General features: G+C 44.6%; 1 protein-coding gene across 2 annotated transcripts in view; it reads left to right on the top strand.

Moving 5' to 3' along the window:
• PHF1 (PHD finger protein 1) overlaps positions 1–27952 on the top strand; it is a 60927-nt gene that overhangs the window by 13556 nt on the left and 19419 nt on the right. For both annotated transcript variants that reach the window (XM_088446604.1, XM_088446603.1), the window contains exons 8-10: positions 1888–1956; positions 2996–3119; positions 15548–15615. In XM_088446604.1, coding sequence (XP_088302730.1) covers positions 1888–1956; positions 2996–3119; positions 15548–15615 — 261 coding nt within the window. The remainder of the gene's footprint in view (positions 1–1887; positions 1957–2995; positions 3120–15547; positions 15616–27952) is intronic.

Here is a 27952-nt window from a genome sequence, read left to right as displayed (position 1 = left end):
GTTTAAGTAAGTGAGACCAGCCCATGATTATCACCTGTAATACATTTTCTCTCACATCGGGTGACACGGTAATACTCAGCTGTGCCTGCTATTTCCAGGAAGGCATTTTGGTGCACAGCTTTTGGCTGTATGTCCTGACTTTCTCATTGTCACTTCAGTACCTAAGTGGATGGCCAGTTTAAATCATGTTCTACTTAATTGGGTATATGTACATATCTGAATGAGGCCCCATGTCAGAGAATGGTGATAGTGGGAAGAGGGCTGGGAGTGGAGAGAGAATGGTGACACTGGGAAGAGGGCTGGGAGTGGAGAGAGAATGGTGACACTGGGAAGAGGGCTGGGATTGGAGAGATAATGGTGACTCTGGGAAGAGGGCTGGGATTGGAGAGAGAATGGTGACAGTGGGAAGAGGGCTGAGAGTGGAGAGAGAATGGTGAAACTGGGAAGAGGGCTGGGATTGGAGAGAGAATGGTGACACTGGGAAGATGGCTGAGAGTGGAGAGAGAATGGTGACACTGGGAAGAAGGCTGGGATTGGAGAGAGAATGGTGACACTGGGAAGATGGCTGAGAGTGGAGAGAGAATGGTGACACTGGGAAGAAGGCTGGGATTGGAGAGAGAATGGTGACACTGGGAAGATGGCTGAGAGTGGAGAGAGAATGGTGACACTGGGAAGATGGCTGAGAGTGGAGAGAGAATGGTGACACTGGGAAGAAGGCTGGGATTAGAGAGAGAATGGTGACACTGGGAAGATGGCTGAGAGTGGAGAGAGAATGGTGACACTGGGAAGAGGGCTGGGAATGGAGAGAGAATTGTGTCACTGGGAAGAGGTCTGAGAGTGGAGAGAGAATGGTGACACTGGGAAGAGGGCTGGGAGTGGAGAGAGAATGGTGACACTGGGAAGAAGGCTGGGATTGGAGAGAGAATGGTGACACTGGGAAGAGGACTGGGATTGGAGAGAGCATGGTGACACTGGGAAGATGGCTGAGAGTGGAGAGAGAATGGTGACACTGGGAAGAGGACTGGGATTGGAGAGAGAATGGTGACACTGGGAAGATGGCTGAGAGTGGAGAGAGAATGGTGACACTGGGAAGAAGGCTGGGATTTGAGAGATAATGGTGACACTGGGAAGAGGACTGGGATTGGAGAGAGAATGGTGACACTGGGAAGAAGGCTGGGATTGGAGAGAGAATGGTGACACTGGGAAGAGGGCTGGGATTGGATAGAGAATGGTGACACTGGGAAGAGGGCTGAGAGTGGAGAGAGAATGGTGACACTGGGAAGAAGGCTGGGATTGGAGAGAGAATGGTGACACTGGGAAGAGGGCTGGGATTAGCGAGAGAATGGTGACACTGGGAAGAGGGCTGGGATTGGAGAGAGAATGGTGACACTGGGAAGAGGGCTGGGATTGGAGAGAGAATGGTGACACTGGGAAGAGGGCTGGGTTTGGAGAGAGAATGGTGACACTGGGAAGAGGACTGAGAGTGGAGAGAGAATGGTAACACTGGGAAGAGGGCTGGGATTGGAGAGAGAATGGTGACACTGGGAAGAGGGCTGGGATTGGAGAGAGAATGGTGACACTGGGAAGAGGGCTGGGATTGGAGAGAGAATGGTGACACTGGGAAGAGGACTGAGAGTGGAGAGAGAATGGTGACACTAGGAAGAGGGCTGGGAGTGGAGAGAGAATGGTGACACTGGGAAGAGGGCTGAGATTGGAGAGAGAATGGTGTCAGTGGGAAGAAGGCTGGGATTGGAGAGAGAATGGTGACACTGGGAAGAGGTCTGGGATTGGAGAGAGAATGGTGTCAGTAGGAAGACAGAATGGTGTTTGCTGGGAGCCTCCAATTTTGAAAGCACTGTGGCAAATTAACCTAATTTGTTTTGTCAGGTTTTATGTTTTTGAGTGCTCGGTCTGTACAAGAGGTCCTGAGAACGCCTGGAGGCTTCCCCTGGAATGGTAAGTGTGGGGAATACTATTATTTTCTCCTCTATCAGTGCAGGTGCCTGTCTATAAGGGTTAGCCAATGCCGTGGGGAAGTGGCTAAAATATTCCACAGAGCAAAGATCATCTTTAATTGTGTGACTTGCATTACACTGATCAAAGCTGGCGTCTGGTTGCCATTGGTTACATCTTTTTTTCTGTTATTTATCATTATTATTATTGATACTTATAAGAGTCTTTCAATTGGAAATTTGCATTTTATTGTTCAAAGCCTTCTAGTTATAGTTCTTTATCCTTTTTTTTTTTAGGGGGATATTTCTCTCCAAACAAATATTTTCCAAATGATAGTAAAAAAGTTCTTAAAAAAAAGATGTGCAGTACCGCTCATAGCCACCAGCTGCGGCCTCACGTTCACACTATGTAGTTACTGTGATTGTAATCTTTATATCCTCTTTTATAGTCACACTTTAAGCTGCATGGTGTCTTCGCCCCTAGATTCTACCAGGAGACCCTCTTTATTCTCCATGTCATATCTCATTTTCCTGGCGCGCATACATTATGGGGCTGATTCTGGGTCGCACACAAAGTGGCTGTAATTGCGGGCAGCCGTGGACGCCAGATTTATTAGTTTACGCTAATACCAGATTCCTTTCCGCTAATGTGGGGGATCGGTTGTCTGCAAGCATTAAGCCGTGCCTCCCATTGATTGTACTGCAGCTGTTGCAACGGTCATCATTCGTACTGTTACTTGCAAGCGATCCGACAGGAACAGGTCGTCTCTCATCTTACGGAGCTTTAGGGTACATGCCCATGAGGGTACACCCTCATACAAGACAGGGTGATCGCATTGGACAGATCCGGCCAAGCTCCGCCCAAATCACAATAGGGCGGTCGTACACAAGGGTGTGTAAATTAGGATCTGCGCATGCGCTGTATCCAAGAGCTCGCCATTAGCGTCCGCTCACAGAGATCCTTTGCGACTCAGTCAGCCCCTTAATGTACCATGGCTTTGCCACATAACCATTTATTAACACATTTCCTGTGTCACCTGCAGGGTGGATGTGTCGCACCTTGTCCTATATCACCTCAGTATTTGCTGCAAGAAGAAATATTTTGACTTTGAACGGGAAATCTTGTCCTTTGTGAATGAGAACTGGGAGAGTCTGCTAGTGGGGGATGTAAGTATAGGACCTCGTTGTCCCGTCTCCTAATGAAACAATAGTCACAGTTGGTTTAAACTGCGCCTGGCGCTAAACACAGGGAAAGCGGCTATTTCATGAACCAGTGATAACACCAGAAACACTGGAGTGAACGAATACCCATAACAATGCCATTTAGGCGTTCATTAGGACCCAATGATGAATGATTGGGCTAATTAGAATAAAGTAGTAATGGAGTAGACACTACTGTCCTGTGTTATAGCTGTATTTATCTTCTCGGCTATAGACAATGCAGCTACACCACACCCAGAAATGCAAATAGTTTTATTAATCAAGTACGAAAAACTCACATATACTCAGTGACACAATCACCAGTGTGCTTTCAGTATTAAGCATGCCTGTACACACAAACAGGTATACATTATATATATTGTGACACAGTCGGGATAGGGGTCCCTCTCCTGGGGGTAGATGGACTCCCTCTTTACACACACAGCAGCCAGAGAAACAGGATACAAGTCTGGGGTTCTCGTACAAACTGGTTGGCGCCAGGGTTTATTGTGCCAATTGAATATAAACATAAACAAAATATATACATAAGTCCTAGCCTGGCTGGGCACTAGCTACACAGCAGATTCCCTCTCTATAATAATGGTAGAGCCTATTGCCCTCACCATCAACAAAACATGTGCACAGTACTTACAAGGAAAGTAACCAAGTGTCTTTGAACAGGCTAGTCTGCCTGCTCTCCCAGGTGTGAGACACTCAGCCACAAATAAACCCAGCTTATATTAGCCATTTCCAGCTGCAAGCCCTAATGAGCCTGTTACCAGGCTGAAAGGCCCAAAACCTGGAGTGGCCTGTGGATGGGCCATTCATCAAAAGTAAGGATAGGTCTTAATTTCGGGGTAGGTCTAATTATCGGGGAAACACGGTATATATATATATATATATATATATATATATATATATATATATATATATTCACCATGTCAGTGGCACTCCCGATAAATAAGGGAAATCCAAGCAGGAATTTGTCAACGTTTCAATGCTTTAATGCATCGTTCTCAAGACGATGAACGATACATTAAAGCATTGAAACGTTGACAAATTCCTGCTTGGATTTCCCTTATTTATCGGGAGTGCCGCTGACATGGTGAATATACTTGTTGGCTCTATAGCCATCTGCTGAAGGCACCTGGATTGTTGTTTTTGTATGGGAGTGGCATCCACAACGGGCTGTATATATATAAATATATATATATATATATATATTTATTTATGTGTGTGTATATGTGTACACACACTGAGTGGCCTAATAATTATGTCCGCCAGACAATTTTATGCAAAGTAGCTATTCCGCCCATAACGCTGACGTAGGATGCCTGACTCTGTATAAGAACCCGAAGGTGATGGTATGCAGAGACTAATGACGTGTATCACTCATGAAATAAGGGGTGAACGTCACACTTTAAACATGGGCTCATTGTTGGCGCCCCCAGCAGCAGCGCGAGCATTAGCAAAATGGCTGCACTAGTGAATTGTTCTAGGGCGCGGCAATTGTTACAGTGCACACAGAGTGGACCAGCAGACATAAGGGGTCTATTTTCTAAGCCTTGGATGGAGATAAAAGTCCTAACCAGCCAGCTCCTAACTGTCAAGTTTCAAACACAGCCTGTGACATGGCAGTTAGGAGCTGATTAACTGGTACTTTATCTCCGTCCACTTTATCTCCATCCAAGGCTTAGTAAATAGACCCCATACAGCTGGGTGTGAGCGCAGGGCCTTTGGTGGATGCTGGAGCGGAACCTGTAGTGGGCAGACTTGTTCAGAGCCTGATGAAGAGATGGTACGCTATTCCGATATGTACGGAGTTGAGCGATTATCAGACGATTGCGCATGCATTACCATTGCGCCGTGCATGCACCAAGGTTCTTTTGGGATGTCACTAGCAGTGAGGATTACTTCGCAAAGTGATTGACATGGACGGTTTGGGGTAGGTAAGGGGGAGTGTCGACTTCAAACTCAGGCCTGTCGTGACCATTTCAGGGGCGTGTCACATCCTGCGTCTGCGATCCTGTCCTGCGTCTCATTCTCCGCCACCATAGACTCACTCGGGGCTGCTAACATCGAACGATCTGTATTTGGACGCGCTTGCCTGGATCTGTGAAGCCGCTGTTGGCGGCGTCTGAATACTTTCCAACCGGCTACAGCATGAGCATATTTTAGCACAGAAGCTGCGTGCGGTGTCGCAGCTATGAATGCATTAGCGTCCACATCTCTGAATGAGGCCCAAAGTGCTAACCAGGTGATCATAATGATTTGGCCTCTCATACCGTTTTATCCCAAAGTTCCGAGTCTGACCCGGAGGTTGGAACAGGGTTCCAATCCGGATCAGACCCAGAACTTCCCCGGTGCCGACCCAGGTCATTCCAGAGTCGGCGCTGTTCACACTGGAGCCGGGTCTGCAGTGACGCGGCTCTTCCGGCGTTGCAGTGTATGCTTGGAGATCACGTCAACTCCAAGCGTCACTGAAGCCGGCCAACCAGCCGACATGTCATCGTGACCCGGATCACGCCGTTTACACTGCAGGGTGGCACGGGAACGACACGTGGCCAACCATGCAAAATACCCGAATTGGATCTTCGGTCCCTGGGCCCGGGTGGATTCACTTACACCTACAAATATCCCGGGTTGAGGCGCATCAATTTTAGGCTCGGTGTAAAAGGGGTATCAGTGTATGGGGGAGATTTAAAAGTTTTCACTGGCGGCTGTTAGTGCCGGGCGCCCAACAGAGCAATACAATTATTGCTCCTTTCAGGCGGGAACAGCGACTGGCGTAGGCATTTCTGCTCGCACCCTCCTGAGGAGACGAGCAGAAATGTGCGAAAAGTCCTAACCCAGACTTATACGAGTTTAGCTATTTTACATAACCAAACCCCGTCTGATTGGGTGTGACAAGCGCAATCATAGATGGAAGCCCAAAACTATTGAATTGCGACATTAGGCGCCCATTAATTACCGTGACCTAAAAAACAATTTAATCACTCCTTATATATATGTGTGTGTGTATACACAATATTACATAATGGTAATATACACTGGTGGCCAAAATTGCGGACACATTTTGAAATTTGAATGTTTATCAACTTAAATTGCTTATAAAAACTGTTTCACTTCACGCAGTGCAAGGATTCATATATCAAATGAAAGGAAATGTAATGCTGAATTCAACACAATAAACAGAGGTCAAATATATGCATTACAAGGGAAGTTATGCAGTGAAAACAACACTTAGGGTGAAAATCCCTGTGTACTTATGATGTTACTGTCCTATCAGTATTTCGTTGGGTATCCTTTATTTTTCAAGACCGCAGCACAGTGACGTGATCCAGGATTGTGGTGTTAAGTGAAAATGGTCTTTCGTATGCAGCAATTGCGAGAGAAATTGGTGGGAATGTGACAACATCAGGAGTACGAAAGTTTTGTTTACGCTATCAGGAAACACAATCTATACAAAACAAAGAAGGAAAAGGCCGGAAAAAGTACACAACAGCTGTTGATGATAGGAGAATAAAACAAATTTGCGTCAGGGACAGATGGATGTCATCTGCGGCCATTAGCAGTGACCTGAGTGCAACTGGTGTTTTTGTCAGTGCAAGAACGGAACGGAGAAGACTAACGGAGGTTGGCCTAATTGGTAGGATTGCCCCGAAAAAAGCCATTGTTGAATAAAAAGCAGCAGCAGAAACGAATACAGTGGGCAAAAGAACACATTGCATGGACAGAAGGTCAGTGGAAACAAGTGATATGGAGTGACAAAACTAAGATATCGATATTTGGTAGTGATGGGAGAAAATGTGTGAGACGTCGCAACGGGGAAGAGGTACATCCAGATTGCATTCAAGCGACAACAAAGAATCCTACAAGTGTTATGATCTGGGTATGTATGACAGCAGATGCTGTAGGCCGCCTTTATGTCATAGATGGCACACTGAATAGCAGAAAGTACATTGACACCATCCTACAACCAAAACTTCTACCTTCTATCAGGGATCTGTTTCCAGATAATGCCCCATTTTTTTCCCAGCAGGATTCAGCTCCCTGCCACACTGCACGGATGTGCAAACAGTGATTCACGGAGAATGACATACTGGGATGGCCAGGAAACTGCCCAGACCTGAACCCCATAGAACATTTGTGGTTCTGTTTGAAAAAACTGGTACAGTACATCTGAGGCGTCCATCCAATAAAAGACAATTAATTGAGGCTATAATTGTCTCATGGCACCACATAATAAAGAAGGAAGAGCTCCAAACATTGGTTGGCTCAATGCCACCTCGCCGTGCTGCTGTCTTGAAAAATAAAGGATACCCAACGAAATACTGATAGGACAGTAACATCATAAGTACACGGATTTTTACCCTAAGTGTTGTTTTCACTGCATAACTTCCCTTGTAATGCAAATATTTGACCTCTGTTTGTTGTGTTGAATTCAGCATTAAATTTCCTTTCATTTGATATATAAATCATTGCACTGCGTGAAGTGTAACAGTTTTTATAAGCATTCAAATTTGAAAAACATTCACATTTCAAACAGTGGGGGTCATTCAGACCCACTCGCGAGCGGCAGTACGCTTGCAAGTGGGTCGATGGTCCCCACTGCGCATGCGCACGACGGAGGGAGCTCCGCCGTGCGCATGCGCGAGACCCGGCGAGCGAAGGACTTTCCATCGCTCCGGATCTCGCACCAAAGGGGGCGTGCTGTCGATGTTGATTGACAGCACGCCCCCTTTGGTGGGCGTGCCGGGGGCGTGCCTGCCAGACGGAGGCGTTCCTATGGGAACGCCTACCGTCTGAAGCCGGCCTCACTGACTAGTGATGTCAGTGGGAGTGATTTTGGCTCTGATAGAGCCAAAATCACTCCTGGCCTTGCGGTTGAGAAACCCGACCACAGGGTTTCACTCACAAGTCCGATGGTCGCGATGGTCAAGACCATCGCGACCATCTTGTTGGACGCTCGTATATGCTGTGGGTGGTGACCCACAGCTATACGAGCGTCCAGGAGGACGCTCCATTTTAATGGAGGTGGGCCCTGATTCAGAGCGAGCGCTCTGGTCAGAGCGTCCGGCTCTGAATCAGGGCGAGTGTCCGCAATTTTGGCCACCACTGTATATATATGTATGTGTGTATACACAATGTTACATAATGGTAATATACAATATGTCAGACAGGCAGCATATATACTGGTGAAGGAAGTGTTCTGAGAATATTCGTTTTCCCAAAAGCTTCTCTCTCTTACTGAAAACTGAAGAAAAAAAACCCTTAAAATAGATCCAAATTGGCGACAAAAGAGTTTTAACACATGAAGCACTTGTACCTCCGACATCACCTCTACCCTGGCAATGTTAGTATGTCAGACATTATGATCCCCTAATTACCATGGCAACAAGCAAATAAGAATAATAAAAGCTGAAACGCTGCATCAAACTGCAGCAGAATAACAAAGCTTCACCGTGACAATCACACATGATTCCAGCAGGTCGGGAGGTGACAATATAAGCGGCACAGAGAGCTAGGCATAAAACGGGTGCATTTCACGGATTGTGTTTCTTCATTATAGACCTGTATCCAGATTACCATGGCAACTATATGCCCTTGTGCAATGAGTGTGATTGTGAAGTGCTCTGCGGGTGCGCTAATCCTTACTGCCACCAAATAACAACTAGTAAAGCAGTCATTGGCGATTGGCATTTCCCTTACATTTTATGGGGGCACTGATGGGGGGGGGGGGGGTTATTGCCACAGCCAGGACTTTGGCACCTAATTCAAAATCTGCACAAAGTTTAATGCTCTTCTGTGGTCCTCCTGTACAGATAATTTGCTCTCTCTTAATTGCCCATCGGAGTAGGGAGCTTGCTGTGTATGGCAACATTGATTCATGTTTATTTTGTATTTTCTTTTATTAACATATATTTATATTGCTCCAACATATTCCGATTTGCTTTACGATTGTACTGAATTAACACTTTAACCGACGTGTTGGTTCAACTGCATCCACACAGCTTTTGCAGAGATGCCGCTTAGGAATGGGTTTTTGGAATGATAAAACTTCGAAATCATCAATGTTTCGGTTCCAACGCTTGTTCTTTTGTGCAATCAGTGATGAGATGCAGTGTTTGCTCACCATCAGTGGTTTTGTTATCCGATGCTCTGTGACTGCTGACTGGCCTGTTGAGTCAGGAGTTCGCTGGAAACCACTTACAGGAAGTCTCTGGGTAATACAGTGGTCAGGGAACAGGGGTAAATTACCCCACATGGGGTAAAAATGAAATTCCTGGGGGTAATGCATGGACAGCCGGGCATGCATATGAATCATTCTATAATATATAATGTGCCGCAGGGAGGCTCTAAGCCGGACGCCCGCTGAGATGTTATTACCAGCGGGCGCCCGGCTCCTTCCCTGCAGCGCCGCGTTAGCCGGAGGCTGGAGTTCTCTTCTGAACTCCAGCTTCCGCCTCTCTCCATGCGCACTATGGGAGATATGTCATGACGTCTCTCCCATAGTTCCGAGGAGCAGGCGGACAGGACGGCGGCGGATGCAGGAGCGGGGATTAAGGTAAGTTGGTTTTTTTTGTACAAGCGGCACTACAGGGGCATTATATGGGGGCACTACTACAGGGGCATTATATGGGGGCACTACTACAGGGGCATTATATGGGGACACTGCTACAGGGGCACTATATGGGGGCATTGCTACAGGGGAATTATATGGGGGCACTACTACAGGGACATTATATGGGGGCACTACTACAGGGGCATTATATGGGGGCACTACTATATGATTTCCTTCCTTTCAAATCATGGGGGTAACGTCGGCGTATCTAAATATATTTTGGGGTAAAAGGTAAAAAAGTTCCCTGACCCCTGGGGTAATGGGTTTTAAGTGATCCCACACCTGTATTGTATGTGATGATGTTTGTACTATTACTGCACCTGGAGCTACATTTACATTCACCATAGACCGACCACACACACACACACACACACTGTAGCTACAGATGTGTTCTAATGATGGGTACCATCGATGTTGATGTTCAGATAAAATAATCGGTAACATGGATGTTTTCTTTTACTGTCCCATCCCTTTTCCCAGTGAGGTTTAGGTCAGGTGGGGTTTGCAGTCTATGACAACCCTAAACTTGCTGGCATGGGGCACGACTGTGTTGGACCTGGGGGTGTGCTAATGCCCTGGCTGCCAGTACCTCCTTGGCGTAATTCTCGAGGCCCTGCAGCTCCCTTTTATCTCTCTGCAGGGATGTATTGAAGTGGAGATTTGTATCTGAGTGGGTCAGTTCCTCAGTGTCTGACCGCAGCCGTGTTCGCCTCTTATGCTATTGCCAATTTTGTTAATACTAAGACGCCCACTTGCAGCATCTTTAGTCTTTAGAAGCACCATTGAAGCTTGTACCAGCCCTATGCCAGGTGCGGTTTCTCTGTATGACCATGGCCTCCTGTGCGCCTATGGACGCAGCTGCTGCCAGTCACATGACCGCGTCTGCTTATCTATTCTTCTGTTACCTCCCAGCTATTCCCCCCTGAAATCAACAGATCCTGCATCCAAATCTATGCTGCGTCTCCGTGCAGTAACAGGCGGGACTCATACATATGTGTATATGATTGTGCACTAAAGCTAACCTCTACCTTATCCTTACTTGTCATGTCAGATAAAGGGAGTAGCTCTGGATCTAAATCTGGCAGTACAATGTCAGTTCATTTTTTGCTTTTCTTACTTGGTTGAATGCCGTAAGGCCAAGAGCCATTGACGATGTTCTTCTGCCGGTGGCTCAATGGTACAAACAGAACAACCATGGGTTAAATCTTAAGCCCAATTTTTTCAATTCTTTCACAGCTTGTCCCAAAGGTTGAACGAGGTTATTTTACCTTTATCGTCCCGTTGAAATTTCAAGGAAGGACAATTTTTTCTCTAAGGAAGTCTGGCAGTGGTCTTCTGGCCCCATAATGACATCTGTTAGAGCCGGCTTTGGCGCATAGCCTGGTAAAAGCAACGCAGGTCCTCTACAGCAAGGATTTATAAGCTCCAGAGTAGTGCAACAGTCCAGTCCTGGAAGGGACCAGACTCCGGATTATCTTCTCAGGTGGAGAGCGAAGGGGACGAGGATTCAGACTTGGAGAATCCCTGTTACTTGGAGAATCCCTTTTACTTGCATACTCTAGATGACAAGGAGTAAGTGATTTAGAATAGGTCGTGCGTCAAGTTCTTAACATTCAAGACAGCGAGGGTTTAGTGCTTGCTGTTTAAGAGGAAAAATAAACTGTTTTCTTTCCTTCTCCTCGGATGGTGGATTTAATTTGGAAATCATGGACCAAACCTGAGATGAAATTTCAGGTTTCATCCAGACTGTAGACAGGGGTGGGCAATAAGCAGCTCTCCAGTTGTTGGTGAACTACAAATCCCAGCATGCATTGCAACATTTTTTAGCATGGCCAAAAAGCATAACTGGCACGGCATGCTGGGATGTGTGGTTTTGAAACATCTGGGGGGCCGTTTATTGCCCACCCCTATTGTAGACCCTTTATACTCTCCTTAGCGAGATGCGGACACAGGATCTAAAAAGATTATTGAGTACCGACGTATTTTTGGGTACTTCATTCAGGCCAGAACTTATTATTTGTGCCGTGCCATGGGAGGTAAAGCTCTTTCCGCCAGGTAATGTACCAAAAGCTAGAAGTCCTACGTTTCTTTCCTTTCATTTTTCAGGAAGAGCAAGAGGTCTATTGTTAATAGAATGGTCCTCTGCCCCCTGTGGAGGAAAATCAAGAAGAATGCAGCTGCCAAGCCCTCAGAGAAACGGCCGGCATGACAGACAGTCTGCTCACCAGTGTTTTCTCAGATTTGCCGTTCAGGTGCATCATTAACGATTTCAGAATTGAACTGTCAATAAACTCAACAGAAGTTCCAACTTTTGCAATATGGGTCTGCAAAATTGTGATGACAGACACCAGTCGGCATTTATTTGTGAACATTGGCCCTGATTCAGAGTTGGACACTAATGCTGTGATTTTCGCTGCTGTGGATTTGCAAAAATATGCATCTGCAGCTGGTATTTGTACTTAGACGCCCACCTGAACCATCGCAGATGTCCGCAACTGCGTATGTATACGCAGCACCGGACGCAGATCAGGCAAACATCGACTCCTTGAGTGAGTCTATGGTCACTCAAAATGGCCGCTGTAATTGATACGGCGAACCCTTTTTCCTGCGTACGGGATTGCAGAAGCAGGACGTGACAAAGTCAAGGCATGCCTGTGTTTTTAGCCAACACTCTCCATTGCCACCCCCCAAGTACTCCTTGCATGTCGCTCATACTGCGACTAAAGACATGCGTCGTGCGACTGCAGTAATGTACCTTGATGAATGCACAGTGGCAAAAAAAATAATAAAAATTGCTCCATTGGTGAAAACATTGTCATAGTGTAGAGCTCTGAAGCGGGCCCATTAATTATAAGCGCAAAGCTCTCCTGCCAGAGAGCTTGTGGTTTCCAATGGCAGAGTCATTGTTCATAAACACCCAGCAGATCAATAAGGGCATTGCCAAAAGCCACATTGCTCTCAACCCTGAGTTGAAGATTCTTACATAGATGTTCATAAATATTTTTGATGTTGCTACAGCACAGAGGTTAACTGAAATGAGAGCTCTTATATTGTAGATCTCTGTATATCGTTTTATAAAGATAGCGCTGCTTTGCCTAAAATGATGCCTGAGTTCCACGTAAATCCAGACATTGTTATCCTGGCATTGTGCTGAGATCATGTTAATAGGACTCTTGGTCTTCGTAAAACCTTGAGCTTTATCCTCGGTGGTGCCCACAAGACAAGTTGGTCTGTCGTTGAAGAAAACGATTGCAAAATGGATTACTTTGGTAATTTTTCCGCCTTACATTGAGACGGGGAAAGCAGTTCCAGGCTCTAATTCTACCAGATTGGGATTGACAGAGGCTCGACTTGGCAGCTGTGTCAGGCAGCCATCTGGTCCTTGGTTCAATGTTTTTGTGTCCGGAGGTGCTAGTTCTGATACATATATTTAAAAGGAACAGGACACTTAAAATGTCTAAATGGCATAAGAAACTGAGGGCCTGATTCAGAGCCGGACGCTCTTGAAGAGCGCTCGCTCTGAATCAGGGCTTTTTTTTTTTTTTTTGCAGCCTCCTGGCCGCTCGCTAAGCTCTGGGTGACCATCCACAGCATTTGCAAGCGGCCAGGTGATGGTCGCGACCATCAGGGCTTGCGACGAGACCCTTATGGTAGGGTCTCGTCCGTTGCAAGCCCCAGAGAGCTTCCTGTTCTAACAGAGATGTCAGTGGTGCCTCCCACAAACGGCAGGCGTTCCTTCGGGAACGCCTCCATTTGTGTAGCCACCCCCCCTCACCGCCTACAAAATGGGGCGAGCTGCAGATCAACATCGACAGCCGTCCCTTTTGTAATGAGTCCCGGAGCGAGAGAATTTCTCTCTCGCTCCGGGGCTTGCACATGCACGCCCCTCGTGTGCGCAGTACCCCACCATCGACCCGCTTGCGAGCGGGTCTGTATCAGGCTTTGAAAGCACTAGCTAAATGTATCATTTAACTAGATAGCACAAGGAACTACATGCACTAGCTGAATATGCCAACTGAATAGGAATTACAAAATAATACTAAAACTATACATAAAATATAGCTAACCAAATCTTCAGAATAGTAATAATTATACTGATAGATATGCTAGCAGGTTTTCTCAATAGCACAGATACTTGCACTGCAGAAGAATGCCGGGCAGATCTTTCCAAATAGCACAAGTAATTTGCACAGTGGAGAAATTAAGGTTCTCTGCTCTGCTAAGATTCTCTGCTTAGCATAGATAAATGTACTGTAGCAAAATGCTGGCCAGATCTTCCAAGTAGCACAAGTAATTTGCAAAATAAAGAAATACTGACAGGAAGCAGGTTTTCTGCAATAGCACAGATATTTGCACTGTAACTAAATGTTGGTCAGATCTTCCAAATAGCACATGAGACATTGGGCAGATCTTCAGAATAGCTCAGATTAGTTGCCTTGTAGACACATACTGACAGGGCTCCAGACTCCTAATTAGCACAGATGATTGAACTGTTGAGAGTTGCTGGGCAGATCTTCTGAATAACCCAGATTAATTGGACATTAAAGAAATGTCAGATCTTCCAAATAGCACAGATAAATGAGTTCCACTAAGCAGGTATGAAGTAAATGCCAGGACTGACAGAATCAGCCAACCAACAAAGAAGTGCCAGAGAGAAATCCCTTAAAAAGGCTGAACACTCAATTATTACAAGTACAGAAAACAAGTAAGGCTCTGAAGTGAGCTGCAGCAATCAAGATTCAGAACACAGCCCAGCACAATGGCTCTGTACACCTGACTAGTTGTCAGTAGACTGATTAAAGCCACTAGAGCTAATCTCACCAGGAGCTGCTGAACTGTGCTTCCGCATTCTAACAGGCCCTTGATGTTTTTTTTAGAGCTTTATTCATTGTGCAGATTTTGAATTAAGTGCCAAACTCCCAGCTCCCACTGTACCAATCAGTGTTGGTGTTCCCCAACAGTTTCAGAAAACAAAATTGATGTATGTACAAAAGTACAGTCTCCTGTGCAGCTATTGGTGGTGTCGCACAGGTAGAACGAGGAAAAACAAAAGGTATTGGTCCGAAATCTGAACCAGTTACTGTAGAATCTTAAAAAAGTCAGCTGATGGCAGTAATAATAGTCCTTCATTTATCACAGCTGAGCGTCCTTCCCCTGCTGGTTCTAGATGAGGCTTTTATGCTGTGCTAGCATCCTTGTGGTTGTACGTAAGTTTGGAGTAAATTTATTCGCTGATGAAAAAAGAGCAGGGCAATTGTTCTCTGTAATATAGATTGAATATCAAATATATATATATATATATATATATATATATATATATATATTAGGGATGTGCAGGCTCGGTTCTACTCGGTTCCGTTCGGTTCTTTTTACCGGATCTTATTGGGTTTCAGCTGTCACGAGTTTTGGATAGCCAATAAGATTCGGTAAAAAGAACCGAACGGAACCGAGTAGAACCGAGCCTGCACATCCCTAATATATATATATATATATATATATGATAATGGATCCCCTGTAAATCATTTGGATATTAGAAGTTAACGTGTTTCGTGACCATATGAGCGCACAGGGCAGAGTGCTTCTGTAGAGTTCACAGACATCTGTGTTGTCTTCCGATGTCCAAAATAATTGACAGTAAGGGTGATCTATTCCTTAGAACACACAAGTTTTCCTAATACACACTGGCGGTAACATAAGAACGCAATATATAGAGATATTATTTTGGGAGTTGGTATATTTATTATCATCACTTGTGTATTATCCTCTCCAGCTCACAGACACCCCTCGCTCAGACCGGTATTCCCACCTGCTCCACGCACTGACGGCTCAGAAGGACAGGTACCAACTTTCCCAGCATGCAAAGCGTACTGTGGGCCTGATTCATCACTACCAATCGCAACTGCGAGTGCCAATAGCGATTACGCCCGCAGTTCAACTGCGATAGTATGCTAATCCATTGCGATCGCTATGCCGCTGCAACACAACATCAGGACGCCCATTTTACTTAGCACACATCCGTAATGTTTAGTAAGACTGCAAAACAATCGGTAACATCGAGTACCATCGCAGCCTCACGCACATTTGCACAAGCTCTGACCTTACTGAGAAATTGCTAACTTCATTGCACGCTATGCGTTCTCAGGCTGCGTATGGCATTGCAGTGGATAATTTATGCATGCCCCTTCAACGGCGTTCAAACGCACTGGCACGCCTGCGTTTCCCCTCCACCATCACCACCTACAAACGGCACTTCCTGTCAGTCACTCTGCGATGGGTCTGCGTAATCCCTGCAATCGCAGTCCCGATCACAGTGGCCGGTTCACGCACTGCGATGCATGCGCAGAAGGCAACAATCGGCCGATTGCGTGCGTAATCGCAATAGCGATCGGTAATGAATAAGGCCCTGTGTTCATCATTGGCAAATGTTTATGTGTTTATTGTTTTTTGTTTTTAATTGCAGTTTAGTCACTTGTTGGCAATTGTGAGGATTCAGCGACAGTATAAGTTTAATAACAGAATTACATATATTGTACACATTGTCCTCCTGGAATACTTAGGTGTAGGAAGGAACTTATCAGCTCTAACAAATCCAGTTCCCAACCCCTGCAAAGTGCCCCAATTAATGGGGTGTGGTATGACATGTCGATAGTCATAATGTCAACATTCGTCATGTAGACAGTAATGCAATGTCGACATGTTGACATAAAACTATTTTGATTATAACCGAACAGCTTTGTGAAAAGTAGATCACTTCTTGAATTCCAACATTAACTGTAACTTGCTGGTTACTTGTAATAAATGCCTACAGACAATGTAACTGCCTTCTGTAGGATTTGGATAAATGTATTTGTTATCCTTTATTTATACAGGGTGTTTCACTCGCTATTGGCCCCAAAGTTTTTCTTATAACTTTTTTTTTTTGAAAAACATATTTTTATTGAAGCACAAGTACCACAATCCAATATCACAATTAGTAAGGACATTATACATTACATGTTGAGATAAGTACAAAGGTCAGAATAATACAGTGATATCAGAAACAATTCAGTAAACAATAAAAAAAACGTTACATATGACACATGATGGAAAACCACAACAAAATCGTTAACAATATGCAAAGCATATAGTATAAATTAGCATAATGTGGTGCCAAGTTTAAGCAATAAAAATGACAAGTAATTTATATCCACAATAATATTGTAACAATATACAAAACATACGATACAATGTGCATTGTGATACCAGGCTTCTTCCACAAACATTTTCTAATTTTCCCAACCAAAAAAACCAAACGGGGGAGTCACAGCTTTCGCCGCAAACTACTCCCAAGTGAAATTATACAATTCTTCTTATAACTTATAATGTAATTGAGGTATTTTAGTGAAATGTGACACAGACTTACCTTGGTCTATGAGAAACATGAGGAAATCATTGGAAATGGTGATGAAAGTATCCAGGCCAGCTGTTCATGCATGTGCGAAGTGAAGGCCAGCTGTTCATGCATGTGCGAAGTGAAGGCCAGCTGTTCATGCATGTGCGAAGTGAAGGCCAGCTGTTCATGCATGTGCGAAGTGAAGGCCAGCTGTTCACCTCCCTAGTCACTAGCGCAGTCCAAAATTCAAATAGGGGAGCCACACCAACTGCCAGTGAGGATGGCAGTGAGGCTATAACCAGTGAGGATGGCAGTGAGGACATAACCAGTGAGGATGGCAGCGAGGACATAACCAGTGAGGATGGCAGTGAGGACATAGCCGGTGAGGATGGCAGTGAGGACATAGCCGGTGAGGATGGCAGTGAGGACATAACCAGTGAGGATGGCAGTGAGGATATAACCAGTGAGGATGGCAGTGAGGACATAACCAGTGAGGATGGCAGTGAGGACATAACCAGTGAGGATGACAGTGAGGACATAACCAGTGAGGATGGCAGTGAGGACATAACCAGTGAGGATGGCAGTGAGGACATAACCGGTGAGGATGGCAGTGAGGACATAACCTGTGAGGATGGCAGTGAGGACATAACCGATGAGGATGGCAGTGAGGACATAACCGGTGAGGATGGCAGTGAGGACATAACCGGTGAGGATGGCAGTGAGGACATAACCGGTGAGGATGGCAGTGAGGACATAACCGGTGAGGATGACAGTGAGGACATAACCGGTGAGGATGGCAGTGAGGACATAACCGGTGAGGATGGCAGTGAGGACATAACAGGTGAGGATGGCAGTGAGGACATAACCGGTGAGGATGGCAGTGAGGACATAACCGGTGAGGATGGCAGTGAGGACATAACCAGTGAGGATGGCAGTGAGGACATAACCAGTGAGGATGGCAGTGAGGACATAACCAGTGAGGATATCAGTGAGGACATAACCAGTGAGGATGGCAGTGAGGACATAACCAGTGAGGATGGCAGTGAGGACATAACCAGTGAGGATGACAGTGAGGACATAACCAGTGAGGATATCAGTGAGGACATAACCAGTGAGGATGGCAGTGAGGACATAACCAGTGAGGATGGCAGTGAGGACATAACCAGTGAGGATATCAGTGAGGACATAACCAGTGAGGATGGCAGTGAGGACATAACCAGTGAGGATGGCAGTGAGGACATAACCAGTGAGGATGACAGTGAGGACATAACCAGTGAGGATATCAGTGAGGACATAACCAGTGAGGATGGCAGTGAGGATATAACCAGTGAGGATCCCAGTGAGGACATAACCAGTGAGGATGGCAGTGAGGACATAACCAGTGAGGATGGCAGTGAGGACATAACCAGTGAGGATGACAGTGAGGACATAACCAGTGAGGATATCAGTGAGGACATAACCAGTGAGGATGGCAGTGAGGATATAACCAGTGAGGATCCCAGTGAGGACATAACCAGTGAGGATGGCAGTGAGGACATAACCAGTGAGGATGGCAGTGAGGATATAACCAGTAAGGATGACAGTGAGGACATAACCAGTGAGGATGGCAGTGAGGACATAACCAGTGAGGACATAACCGGTGAGGATGGCAGTGAGGACATAACCGGTGAGGATGGCAGTGAGGACATAACCAGTGAGGACATAACCAGTGAGGATGGCAGTGAGGACATAACCAGTGAGGATGGCAGTGAGGACATAACCAGTGAGGATGACAGTGAGGACATAACCAGTGAGGATGGCAGTGAGGACATAACCAGTGAGGATGGCAGTGAGGACATAACCAGTGAGGATGACAGTGAGGACATAACCAGTGAGGATGGTAGTGAGGACATAACCAGTGAGGATGGCAGTGAGGACATAACCAGTGAGGATGGCAGTGAGGACATAACCAGTGAGGATGGCAGTGAGGACATAACCAGTGAGGATATAACCAGTGAGGATGGCAGTGAGGACATAACCAGTGAGGATGGCAGTGAGGACATAACCAGTGAGGATGGCAGTGAGGACATAACCGGTGAGGATGGCAGTGAGGACATAACCGGTGAGGATGGCAGTGAGGACATAACCGGTGAGGATGGCAGTGAGGATATAACCAGTGAGGACATAACCAGTGAGGATGGCAGTGAGGACATAACCAGTGAGGATGGCAGTGAGGACATAACCAGTGAGGATGACAGTGAGGACATAACCAGTGAGGATGGCAGTGAGGACATAACCAGTGAGGATGGCAGTGAGGACATAACCAGTGAGGATGGCAGTGAGGACATAACCAGTGAGGATTGCAGTGAGGATATAACCAGTGAGGATGCCAGTGAGGACATAACCAGTGAGGATGGCAGTGAGGACATAACCAGTGAGGATGGCAGTGAGGATATAACCAGTGAGGACATAACCAGTGAGGACATAACCAGTGAGGATGGCAGTGAGGACATAACCGGTGAGGATGGCAGTGAGGACATAACCGGTGAGGATGGCAGTGAGGACATAACCAGTGAGGATGGCAGTGAGGATATAACCAGTGAGGACATAACCAGTGAGGATGGCAGTGAGGACATAACCAGTGAGGATGGCAGTGAGGACATAACCAGTGAGGATGACAGTGAGGACATAACCAGTGAGGATGGCAGTGAGGACATAACCAGTGAGGATGGCAGTGAGGACATAACCAGTGAGGATGACAGTGAGGACATAACCAGTGAGGATATCAGTGAGGACATAACCAGTGAGGATTGCAGTGAGGATATAACCAGTGAGGATGCCAGTGAGGACATAACCAGTGAGGATGGCAGTGAGGACATAACCAGTGAGGATGGCAGTGAGGATATAACCAGTGAGGACATAACCAGTGAGGATGGCAGTGAGGACATAACCAGTGAGGATGGCAGTGAGGACATAACCAGTGAGGATGGCAGTGAGGACATAACCAGTGAGGATGACAGTGAGGACATAACCAGTGAGGATGGCAGTGAGGACATAACCAGTGAGGATGGCAGTGAGGACATAACCAGTGAGGATGGCAGTGAGGATATAACCAGTGAGGATGGCAGTGAGGACATAACCAGTGAGGATGGCAGTGAGGACCTAACAAGTGAGGATGGCAGTGAGAACATAACCAGTGAGGATATCAGTGAGGACATAACCAGTGAGGATGCCAGTGAGGATGGCAGTGAGGATATAACCAGTGAGGATGCCAGTGAGGACATAACCAGTGAGGATGGCAGTGAGGACTTAACCAGTGAGGATGGCAGTGAGCATATAACCAGTGAGGATGCCAGTGAGGACATAACCAGTGAGGATGGCAGTGAGGACATAACCAGTGAGGATGGCAGTGAGGACATAACCAGTGAGGATGACAGTGAGGACATAACCAGTGAGGATGGCAGTGAGGACATAACCAGTGAGGATGGCAGTGAGGACATAACCAGTGAGGATGGCAGTGAGGACATAACCAGTGAGGACATAACCAGTGAGGATGGCAGTGAGGATATAACCAGTGAGGATGGCAGTGAGGACATAACCAGTGAGGATGGCAGTGAGGACCTAACATGTGAGGATGGCAGTGAGAACATAACCAGTGAGGATATCAGTGAGGACATAACCAGTGAGGATGCCAGTGAGGATATAACCAGTGAGGATGCCAGTGAGGACATAACCAGTGAGGATGGCAGTTGGTGCGGTTCCCCTATTTCAAATCAAATCAATTTTTTTTTTTTTTAAATATTTTTATTTTAACCGAAGCAAGGAAATCATTTACATATACATAATAGACATGCAAAGAAAAGAATATGCATATAACACAGAGTTCAAATTATATACTTGAAATCCATTACTGTTTAGATCTTTTTCCATTAATCTTAATCTCAGTCTTACATGCTGTCACACATTAATTATTATGAATGTTTCCTTTTCTTTTCTTACTAAACATTTAGAAATATTTTATCGATTATTTCTTATCATATATACAACATATATTTGTATTTAAATAATTCTCAATAGAAAATATGAAAACATATAACATAGTAAATCTCCGTCCGGCGTCCGCCCATCGATCATACCAACATTCTCTATTTAAGTGCACAATCCGCCTTATCAGTAGTTAAATTAATGAGTCTCCTAACAATAGCTGTGACTCATACCATTGTGTTTTTCGTATACAGTTATAAATTTGCATTTGCATTGTGTTTGACAAGGTGGGGATATAACTCTCCCAAGTCTCGAAAAAAGAGGAGGCCTTCCTTTCTCTATTAAACATGGTCTCTACCCAATCCATTCTGAAGATAAATTGCAATTTTTCTTTATACAGTGTGAAGGTTATGGGAGTGGACTGGATCCATTCCTGCAATATAGTTTTTTTAGCTGCAGCACTTATTGCTATTAATAGTTTTCTGCTACCTTGGGTAAGTCTCTGCCCCTTTGGGAAAATACCCAATATCGCCCATTCAGGTGTGAAGGGTACATAGTTTACTAAGTGTCGTTCAGCGTCTTGTTTGACTTTTCTCCAAAAGCCCTGGACTACTGGACACTGCCATATGCAATGATATAAGTCTGCTTCTACTGCATCACATCTAGGACATGTATGAGTGTCTGACAGACCCATTCTGTATCTTCTGTGGGGAGACAGATAAGTTCTATGGTAAATGTTTAAAAATAACTCATTATATGTACTAGCACTCAGCATTGTACGTGATCTTGATAACCCTTTTACTAAGTCTTCTATTGTGAGGGTTGGGAATTGAGTCAACCATTGTCGCATACCTTGGCTGACCAATGTATGATCCAATTCTTCGCCAAGAAATTTGTAATATATAGATATGGCCTTCTTGTTGGGGTTCTGTCTACCTATTAATCTGTCTAATGGATTATTCCAGTCAGAGGGTGAGAATACCCGCATTATTGATGTGATATAATGTTTTGCCTGGAAATATGCCAGGGGATATGCCCTTAATGTCTCGAATTTTTCCGTTGCCTCTAGGAACGTCAGGGGTCTTTTTTCATCTAGTGCCATCAAATTACCTACAGTATGCACACCTCCGACCCTCCAAATTGTAAAGGGATATGTTGCCTTTCCTTCTTGGAAATCCAAGTTACGCACTAATGGGAGATATATTGATTTGTATGCGTTCAGTCGTTGTCTGTGACGTAAAATATGCAACAGACGTCTAGTTGTCATGAGCAAAGGATTATCTTGGATTTCTATTGGTACTTCTTGATCATGTATGTGTAAAAAATATTTTAAATCCATAGTGGGTAGGAATTGTGACTCTATTGATGTATTAGCGTAAACCTCCCTATCGTGCAGCCAATCTATCAATATCCTCAACAGTGATGAGTGATTGTAGTCAAGAATATTTGGGAAGTTTATTCCCCCGTTTGCCTTAGGTTGACATAGCTTCCTTAGACTTATACGGGCCCTACCATTCTGCCATATAAAAGACCTAAATAGTTTATTAATAAGTTGAATGTCTTTTGATGTGAGTAAAATAGGTAGTGCCTGTAACACATATAGAAGGCGAGGGAATGTCATCATTTTTATCAAAGTCGCTCTCCCCAAGTATGATAGTGTTAAGTGTTGCCAACTGCGAAGCTCGTCTGTAATATTTCGAATAGTACGAGTGACATTTTTTTCATATAAAAGAGCAGGATTTTTTGGTATTTGGATACCTAGATAATCCAAATGTGAAGAGGCCCAGGAAAATGAGAATGGGGAACCCCACGACGGGATGTGCAGGGTGGGATGTAATAACATCGCAGTAGATTTGTTTTCATTAATTTTAAGCCCCGAAATATCACCAAACTGTTCAATCCTGTGTATAATTTTCGTCAAGGTAAATTGAGGATCAGCAATATATAACAGAATATCGTCTGCGTAAACTGTGAGTTTGATATTATGTGTGCCTATCTTAATCCCACGAAATTCTGTCCACTGTTGAAGAATACGGAGAAGAGGGTCTATTGCAAGATTGAATAGTAGGGGTGAAAGTGGGCAGCCTTGACGCGTACCTCGTCCCAGTTTTATCGGCGAGCCACATATTCCATTTATTAGTAATGAAGTAGTGGGTGAATTATACAAAAACCGGATCAGTCCGATAAAATCAGGGGTAAATTGTCTTCGAGAAAAAATTTCAAATAAGTGTGGCCAAAGGACCGTATCGAACGCCTTGTGGGTGTCAAGGCTTAGAAGCATGTTTTGAGCGTTAGGTATTTTGCTAGATGCAATGGTAGCGGCTAAAGCAGCACGAATACCCTTTACTGAATGTCTGCCGGATACGAATCCTAGTTGGTGTTCGGTTAGCAATGACGGTAACATATTTTGTAAACGTGTGGCCATTATTTTTGTTAAGATTTTTAAATCTACATTCAACAAAGAAATGGGACGGTAGGAACCTAATAAAAGAGGATCTTTCTCCGGTTTGGGTAAAAGAATGGTATGTGAGTTATTAAAGAACGGAAGAGAAGGGTAATTACGATGGATATGTCTGTAGAGATCCAATAATAATGGGGAGACATCATCTTGGAGAATTTTATAGTATTCCCCGGAATAACCATCCGGTCCGGGGGCTTTTTTAGCCGGTAATGCTTTTATGGTATCTCTGAGTTCTTGTTCAGTAATGTCAGTGTCCAGAGCCTCTCTTTGATCAGGTTGAAGCACGGGAAGGCGTGCCTCATCTAACAACAATTTCTGCTGTTCAATATCAATGGTTTGCGAGAAGTAAAGGGTGGAATAGTATTCATTAAATAATGAAAGGATATTCTGTGAGTCAGTGACAAGGGATTTAGTTGTGGGGTTAATAATGGCTTTGATATGGTTCCTAGGTTTTCTTGATTTAGCGATATTAGCTAAAAAACGGCCTGCTTTATTCCCCCACCTATAATATTTGTGTTTAGAGATCTCTATGTTTTGTTTAGCCTGGATAAGGAGAAAATCCTCTAAAAATTGTCTGGCTTGTTTATATTGGCTTAATTTATCTGGGGAGGGATCTGTGGTATATTCATTAAATGCTTGGCGCATCGTTGTGGTCAGGGAGTGTCTATTCGCTGACATGTCTCTTTTACGTTTGGCCATGTAGCTAATGATATGTCCTCGTAATACAACTTTTGATGTTTCCCACATTAGGCTAGGATTGTCCCAGTGCTCAATGTTGTCATCTACAAAATTAGACCACTTTGACTTTAAATATATTTTAAAATCCTCTGATGAAGTCATATTTACTGGAAAACGCCAAATGTTATCTCGATATATATCATAGGGAAAGGTTAGATTTATTGATATTAAGGCGTGGTCTGAAATTACTATATTGTCCAGATCTGCTTTTTCTAGTCTAGCCATCAAAACGTCCGACAGTAGGATATAATCGATTCGGGACAAGGAGCCGTGTGCTGCTGATAAATGAGTATATGAATGATCTGTAGGGTTTAGCAGCCGCCAAGGATCTATCAAATTTAGTGTATTTAGTAGAGATGGGAGTATTTTCCAAGTAGCTGTATCTTGTCTAGGGGGTGGGGGGGCCTTGTCCATGTGTGGATCCAGTATTATATTATAGTGTCCACCCATAATTAATGGATAATTATCTCTTTGTTGTAATAATTTGGTTAAGTGGTTAAAAAAAGACTGGGAGCCCGAGTTTGGTGCATATATATTTATCAAAGTAAACTTAGAGTGTCTAATTTCAATATCTAATATTATAAACCTCCCATGTTTATCTATGATTTGATTCAAGATATTATATGGTAAATCATGTTTGAACATAATTGCGACACCTCTGGATTTATTATGGTGACAGGCCGTGATACATGTGCCTATCCACGGAGCTCGGAGGACAGCCTCATCCCCCAACTGCCAATGTGTTTCCTGTAGAAATATTATGTCAGGATGTTGTTTATTAAGGTGCGTTATGACCCTCTTACGTTTTATAGGTGAAATCAAATCAATTTTATTGTCACATCCACATAAATGCATCAGCGAAAATGAAATGCAAGATACTCACAATCAAAATGACATAAAACAGTTTAAAATGTTTAAACTAACTATAGCAGCAGGGAAGAAACCATTCCGCATCCTACTAGTACGACACCTGAGACATCTAAAACGCTTTCCTGAAGGCAAAAGAGAGAACAGAGAATGACAAGGATGGTTATGATCGGCAACCATCTTATTAGCTTTAGAAGCGCACCTTTTACTATAAATGTCTTCTAGCCTAGGTAAAGACTGACCAATAATTATTTCAGCTGCCCTGATCACTCTAGACAATGATCTATGCTCCAAACATGTAGAATTCCCGTACCAAACAGTGATCGAATAAGTTAAAAGTCTCTCAGTTATACCGCGGTAGAAATTTACCAGCAACGGCCTAGATAATCCACATGCTTTTAATTTCCTAAGGAAATAAAGGCGTTGCTGGGCCTTTCCTACCACCGAAAAAACATGCGACGACCATGACAGGTCCTCTGAGAAATTAATACCAAGAAACTTAAAACCACCCACCCTCTCCACTTCGACACCATCCAAAAATAAGCACTTTTCCTGGACCTCCTAAAATCAACCACCACCTCTTTAGTTTTTTTGCTGTTTAACAGTAACTTATTATCCTCACCCCATCTAATAAGTCGATCTACCTTCGTCCTATAGCTATCCTCATCCTCATTAGTAATCAAACCCACAATTGTGGTATCATCAGCAAATTTCATGATGAAATTAGATTCAGAACTGGAAACACAGGGCCTGATTCAGACCCGGTCGCAAGCGCTGAGTGCTCGCAACGGGGTCGATGGTGGCCCAGAGCGCATGCGCACGACGGAGCCGGCTCAAGAAACCGTCGCTCCGGGTCTCGCTCCAGAGTGGGCGTGCTTCGCTCCAGAGTGGGCGTGCTGTCCATGTCGAGTGACAGCACGCCCCCTTAGGTGGGCGGGCCGGGGGAGTGGCTGCCCAAACGGAGGCGTTCCCATGTGAACGCCTCCGTTTGGGGGCGGCCTCACGGACATCACGAGTGATGTCAGTGGGAAAGATTTTGGTTCTGTTAGAGCCGAAATCTCTCTGGGTCTTGCGGCCACGAGACCCTACCACAAGGGTCTCGTCGCAAGCCCGATGGTCGCGATGGTCCGGCCCTGATTCAGAGCGAGCGCTCTGTCAGAGCGTCCGGCTCTGAATCAGGGCCACAGTCTGAAGTATACAAGGAGTAAAGGAAGAGACTGAGAACGCAACCTTGAGGTACTCCTGTATTCACAACAATTGGAGATGAAAACAGATCTCCCAATCTAACCGACTGCGAACGGTCAGACAGAAAATCCAACAACTAATTGCAGATAGACACATCAAAACCGATTGCTAGGAGTTTTGCAATGAGTAAAGACGGTACTACAGTGTTAAAAGCAGAACTGTAGTCTACGAACAACAGTCTGACATACGAATCCTTGTTCTGTAGATGACAGAGTACTTTATGAAGAACCATAAGAGCCACATCTTCAGTAGATCTATTAGATCTATATGCAAATTGATAATTATCAAAAGCATCTGGGATGCCACCCCTAAGGTGTACTAAAATCAAACACTCAAAGCAATAAGGGCAATAGGGCGAAAATCATTTAAACCAGAAATGGACGTGGTTTTAGGGACTGGAATAATTTTGGTAGTCTTAAAACAACCCAGGACAATACCTTGAGTAAGGGACAAATTAAAAATAATCGTGAGAATTCCTGATAATTGATCAGCGCACTCACGCAAAACCTTGCCGGGAATACAATCAGGACCAGCAGCCTTCCTAGAACTGGTTCCCCGCAGGCAAGACCTACCATCGGCCTCATCCAAGATCCAAGAACCCCCTGGATCATTAATCGGGATAGCACAGATATTATCCACAACATCAAACTTAGAACTTATTAAATTCGTCAGCCGAAGGGCCACCCACCTTGGGACCACCTGAATTTGAAGCTTTGTAGTCGGTTAAGTGCTTAATTCCCTGCCACAGGGATCTAGAATCACCAGATTCACTAAAGTGACACTCTATCCTATCAGAATAGGCATTGTTAGCCAGTCCAATACCCTTCTTCAAGTCAGACCGGGCAATGGAATATGCTAAACAATCTCCAGATTTGAAGGCGAGTTCTCTAGCTCTCAACAAAGAACATACATCGCCATTCATCCAAGGTTTATCATTGGGGAACAAACGTATAGCCTTTCTGAATGTTACACTTTCTATACAACAGTTCAAGTACAGTAGAACCATCGAGGCTAACTGGTCCACATTAATATCAGAACCCATCCTAGCTTCCTCTATAAACAAATCCCACTCGGTACAATCCAAGCAACCCTGTAGTTTCAGTAAGGCCCCCTCAGGCCAAACAATAACATTCTTAGTGACCGCACCAAATCGCCTAATCAAAGAAAAATACTTAGGCACTAAAAAAAGGGAAACATGATCAGACTGCCCTAAATGAGGACACAAAAAAGTTTTATAGGCATTCTTAATATTAGTATAAATGTGGTCCAATATATTAGAACCACGCGTTGGTAGCTCCACATTCTGAATTAATCTTGGAAAAACCAACTTCAAATTAGCCTGATTAAAATCTCCGGCACCAATAAAAGCACAATCCGGATATAGAGACAGTTGTTTTGAGAAAAAATTAAACAAAATATCCAAAGCTACAGTGACATTAGCCTGAGGCGGGATATATACTGCTGCTAACAAGACCACAGAAAATTCCCGGGGTAAATAAAATGGCCTACATTTAAGTAGCATGCACTCT

This window comes from Taudactylus pleione, unplaced genomic scaffold (genome assembly GCF_031769625.1).
Source record: "Taudactylus pleione unplaced genomic scaffold, aTauple2 ptg000400l, whole genome shotgun sequence".
Taxonomy (NCBI): Eukaryota; Metazoa; Chordata; class Amphibia; order Anura; family Myobatrachidae; genus Taudactylus; species Taudactylus pleione.
Note: the sequence above shows the minus strand (reverse complement) of the source record. Positions and strands in the feature narration are given on the sequence as shown.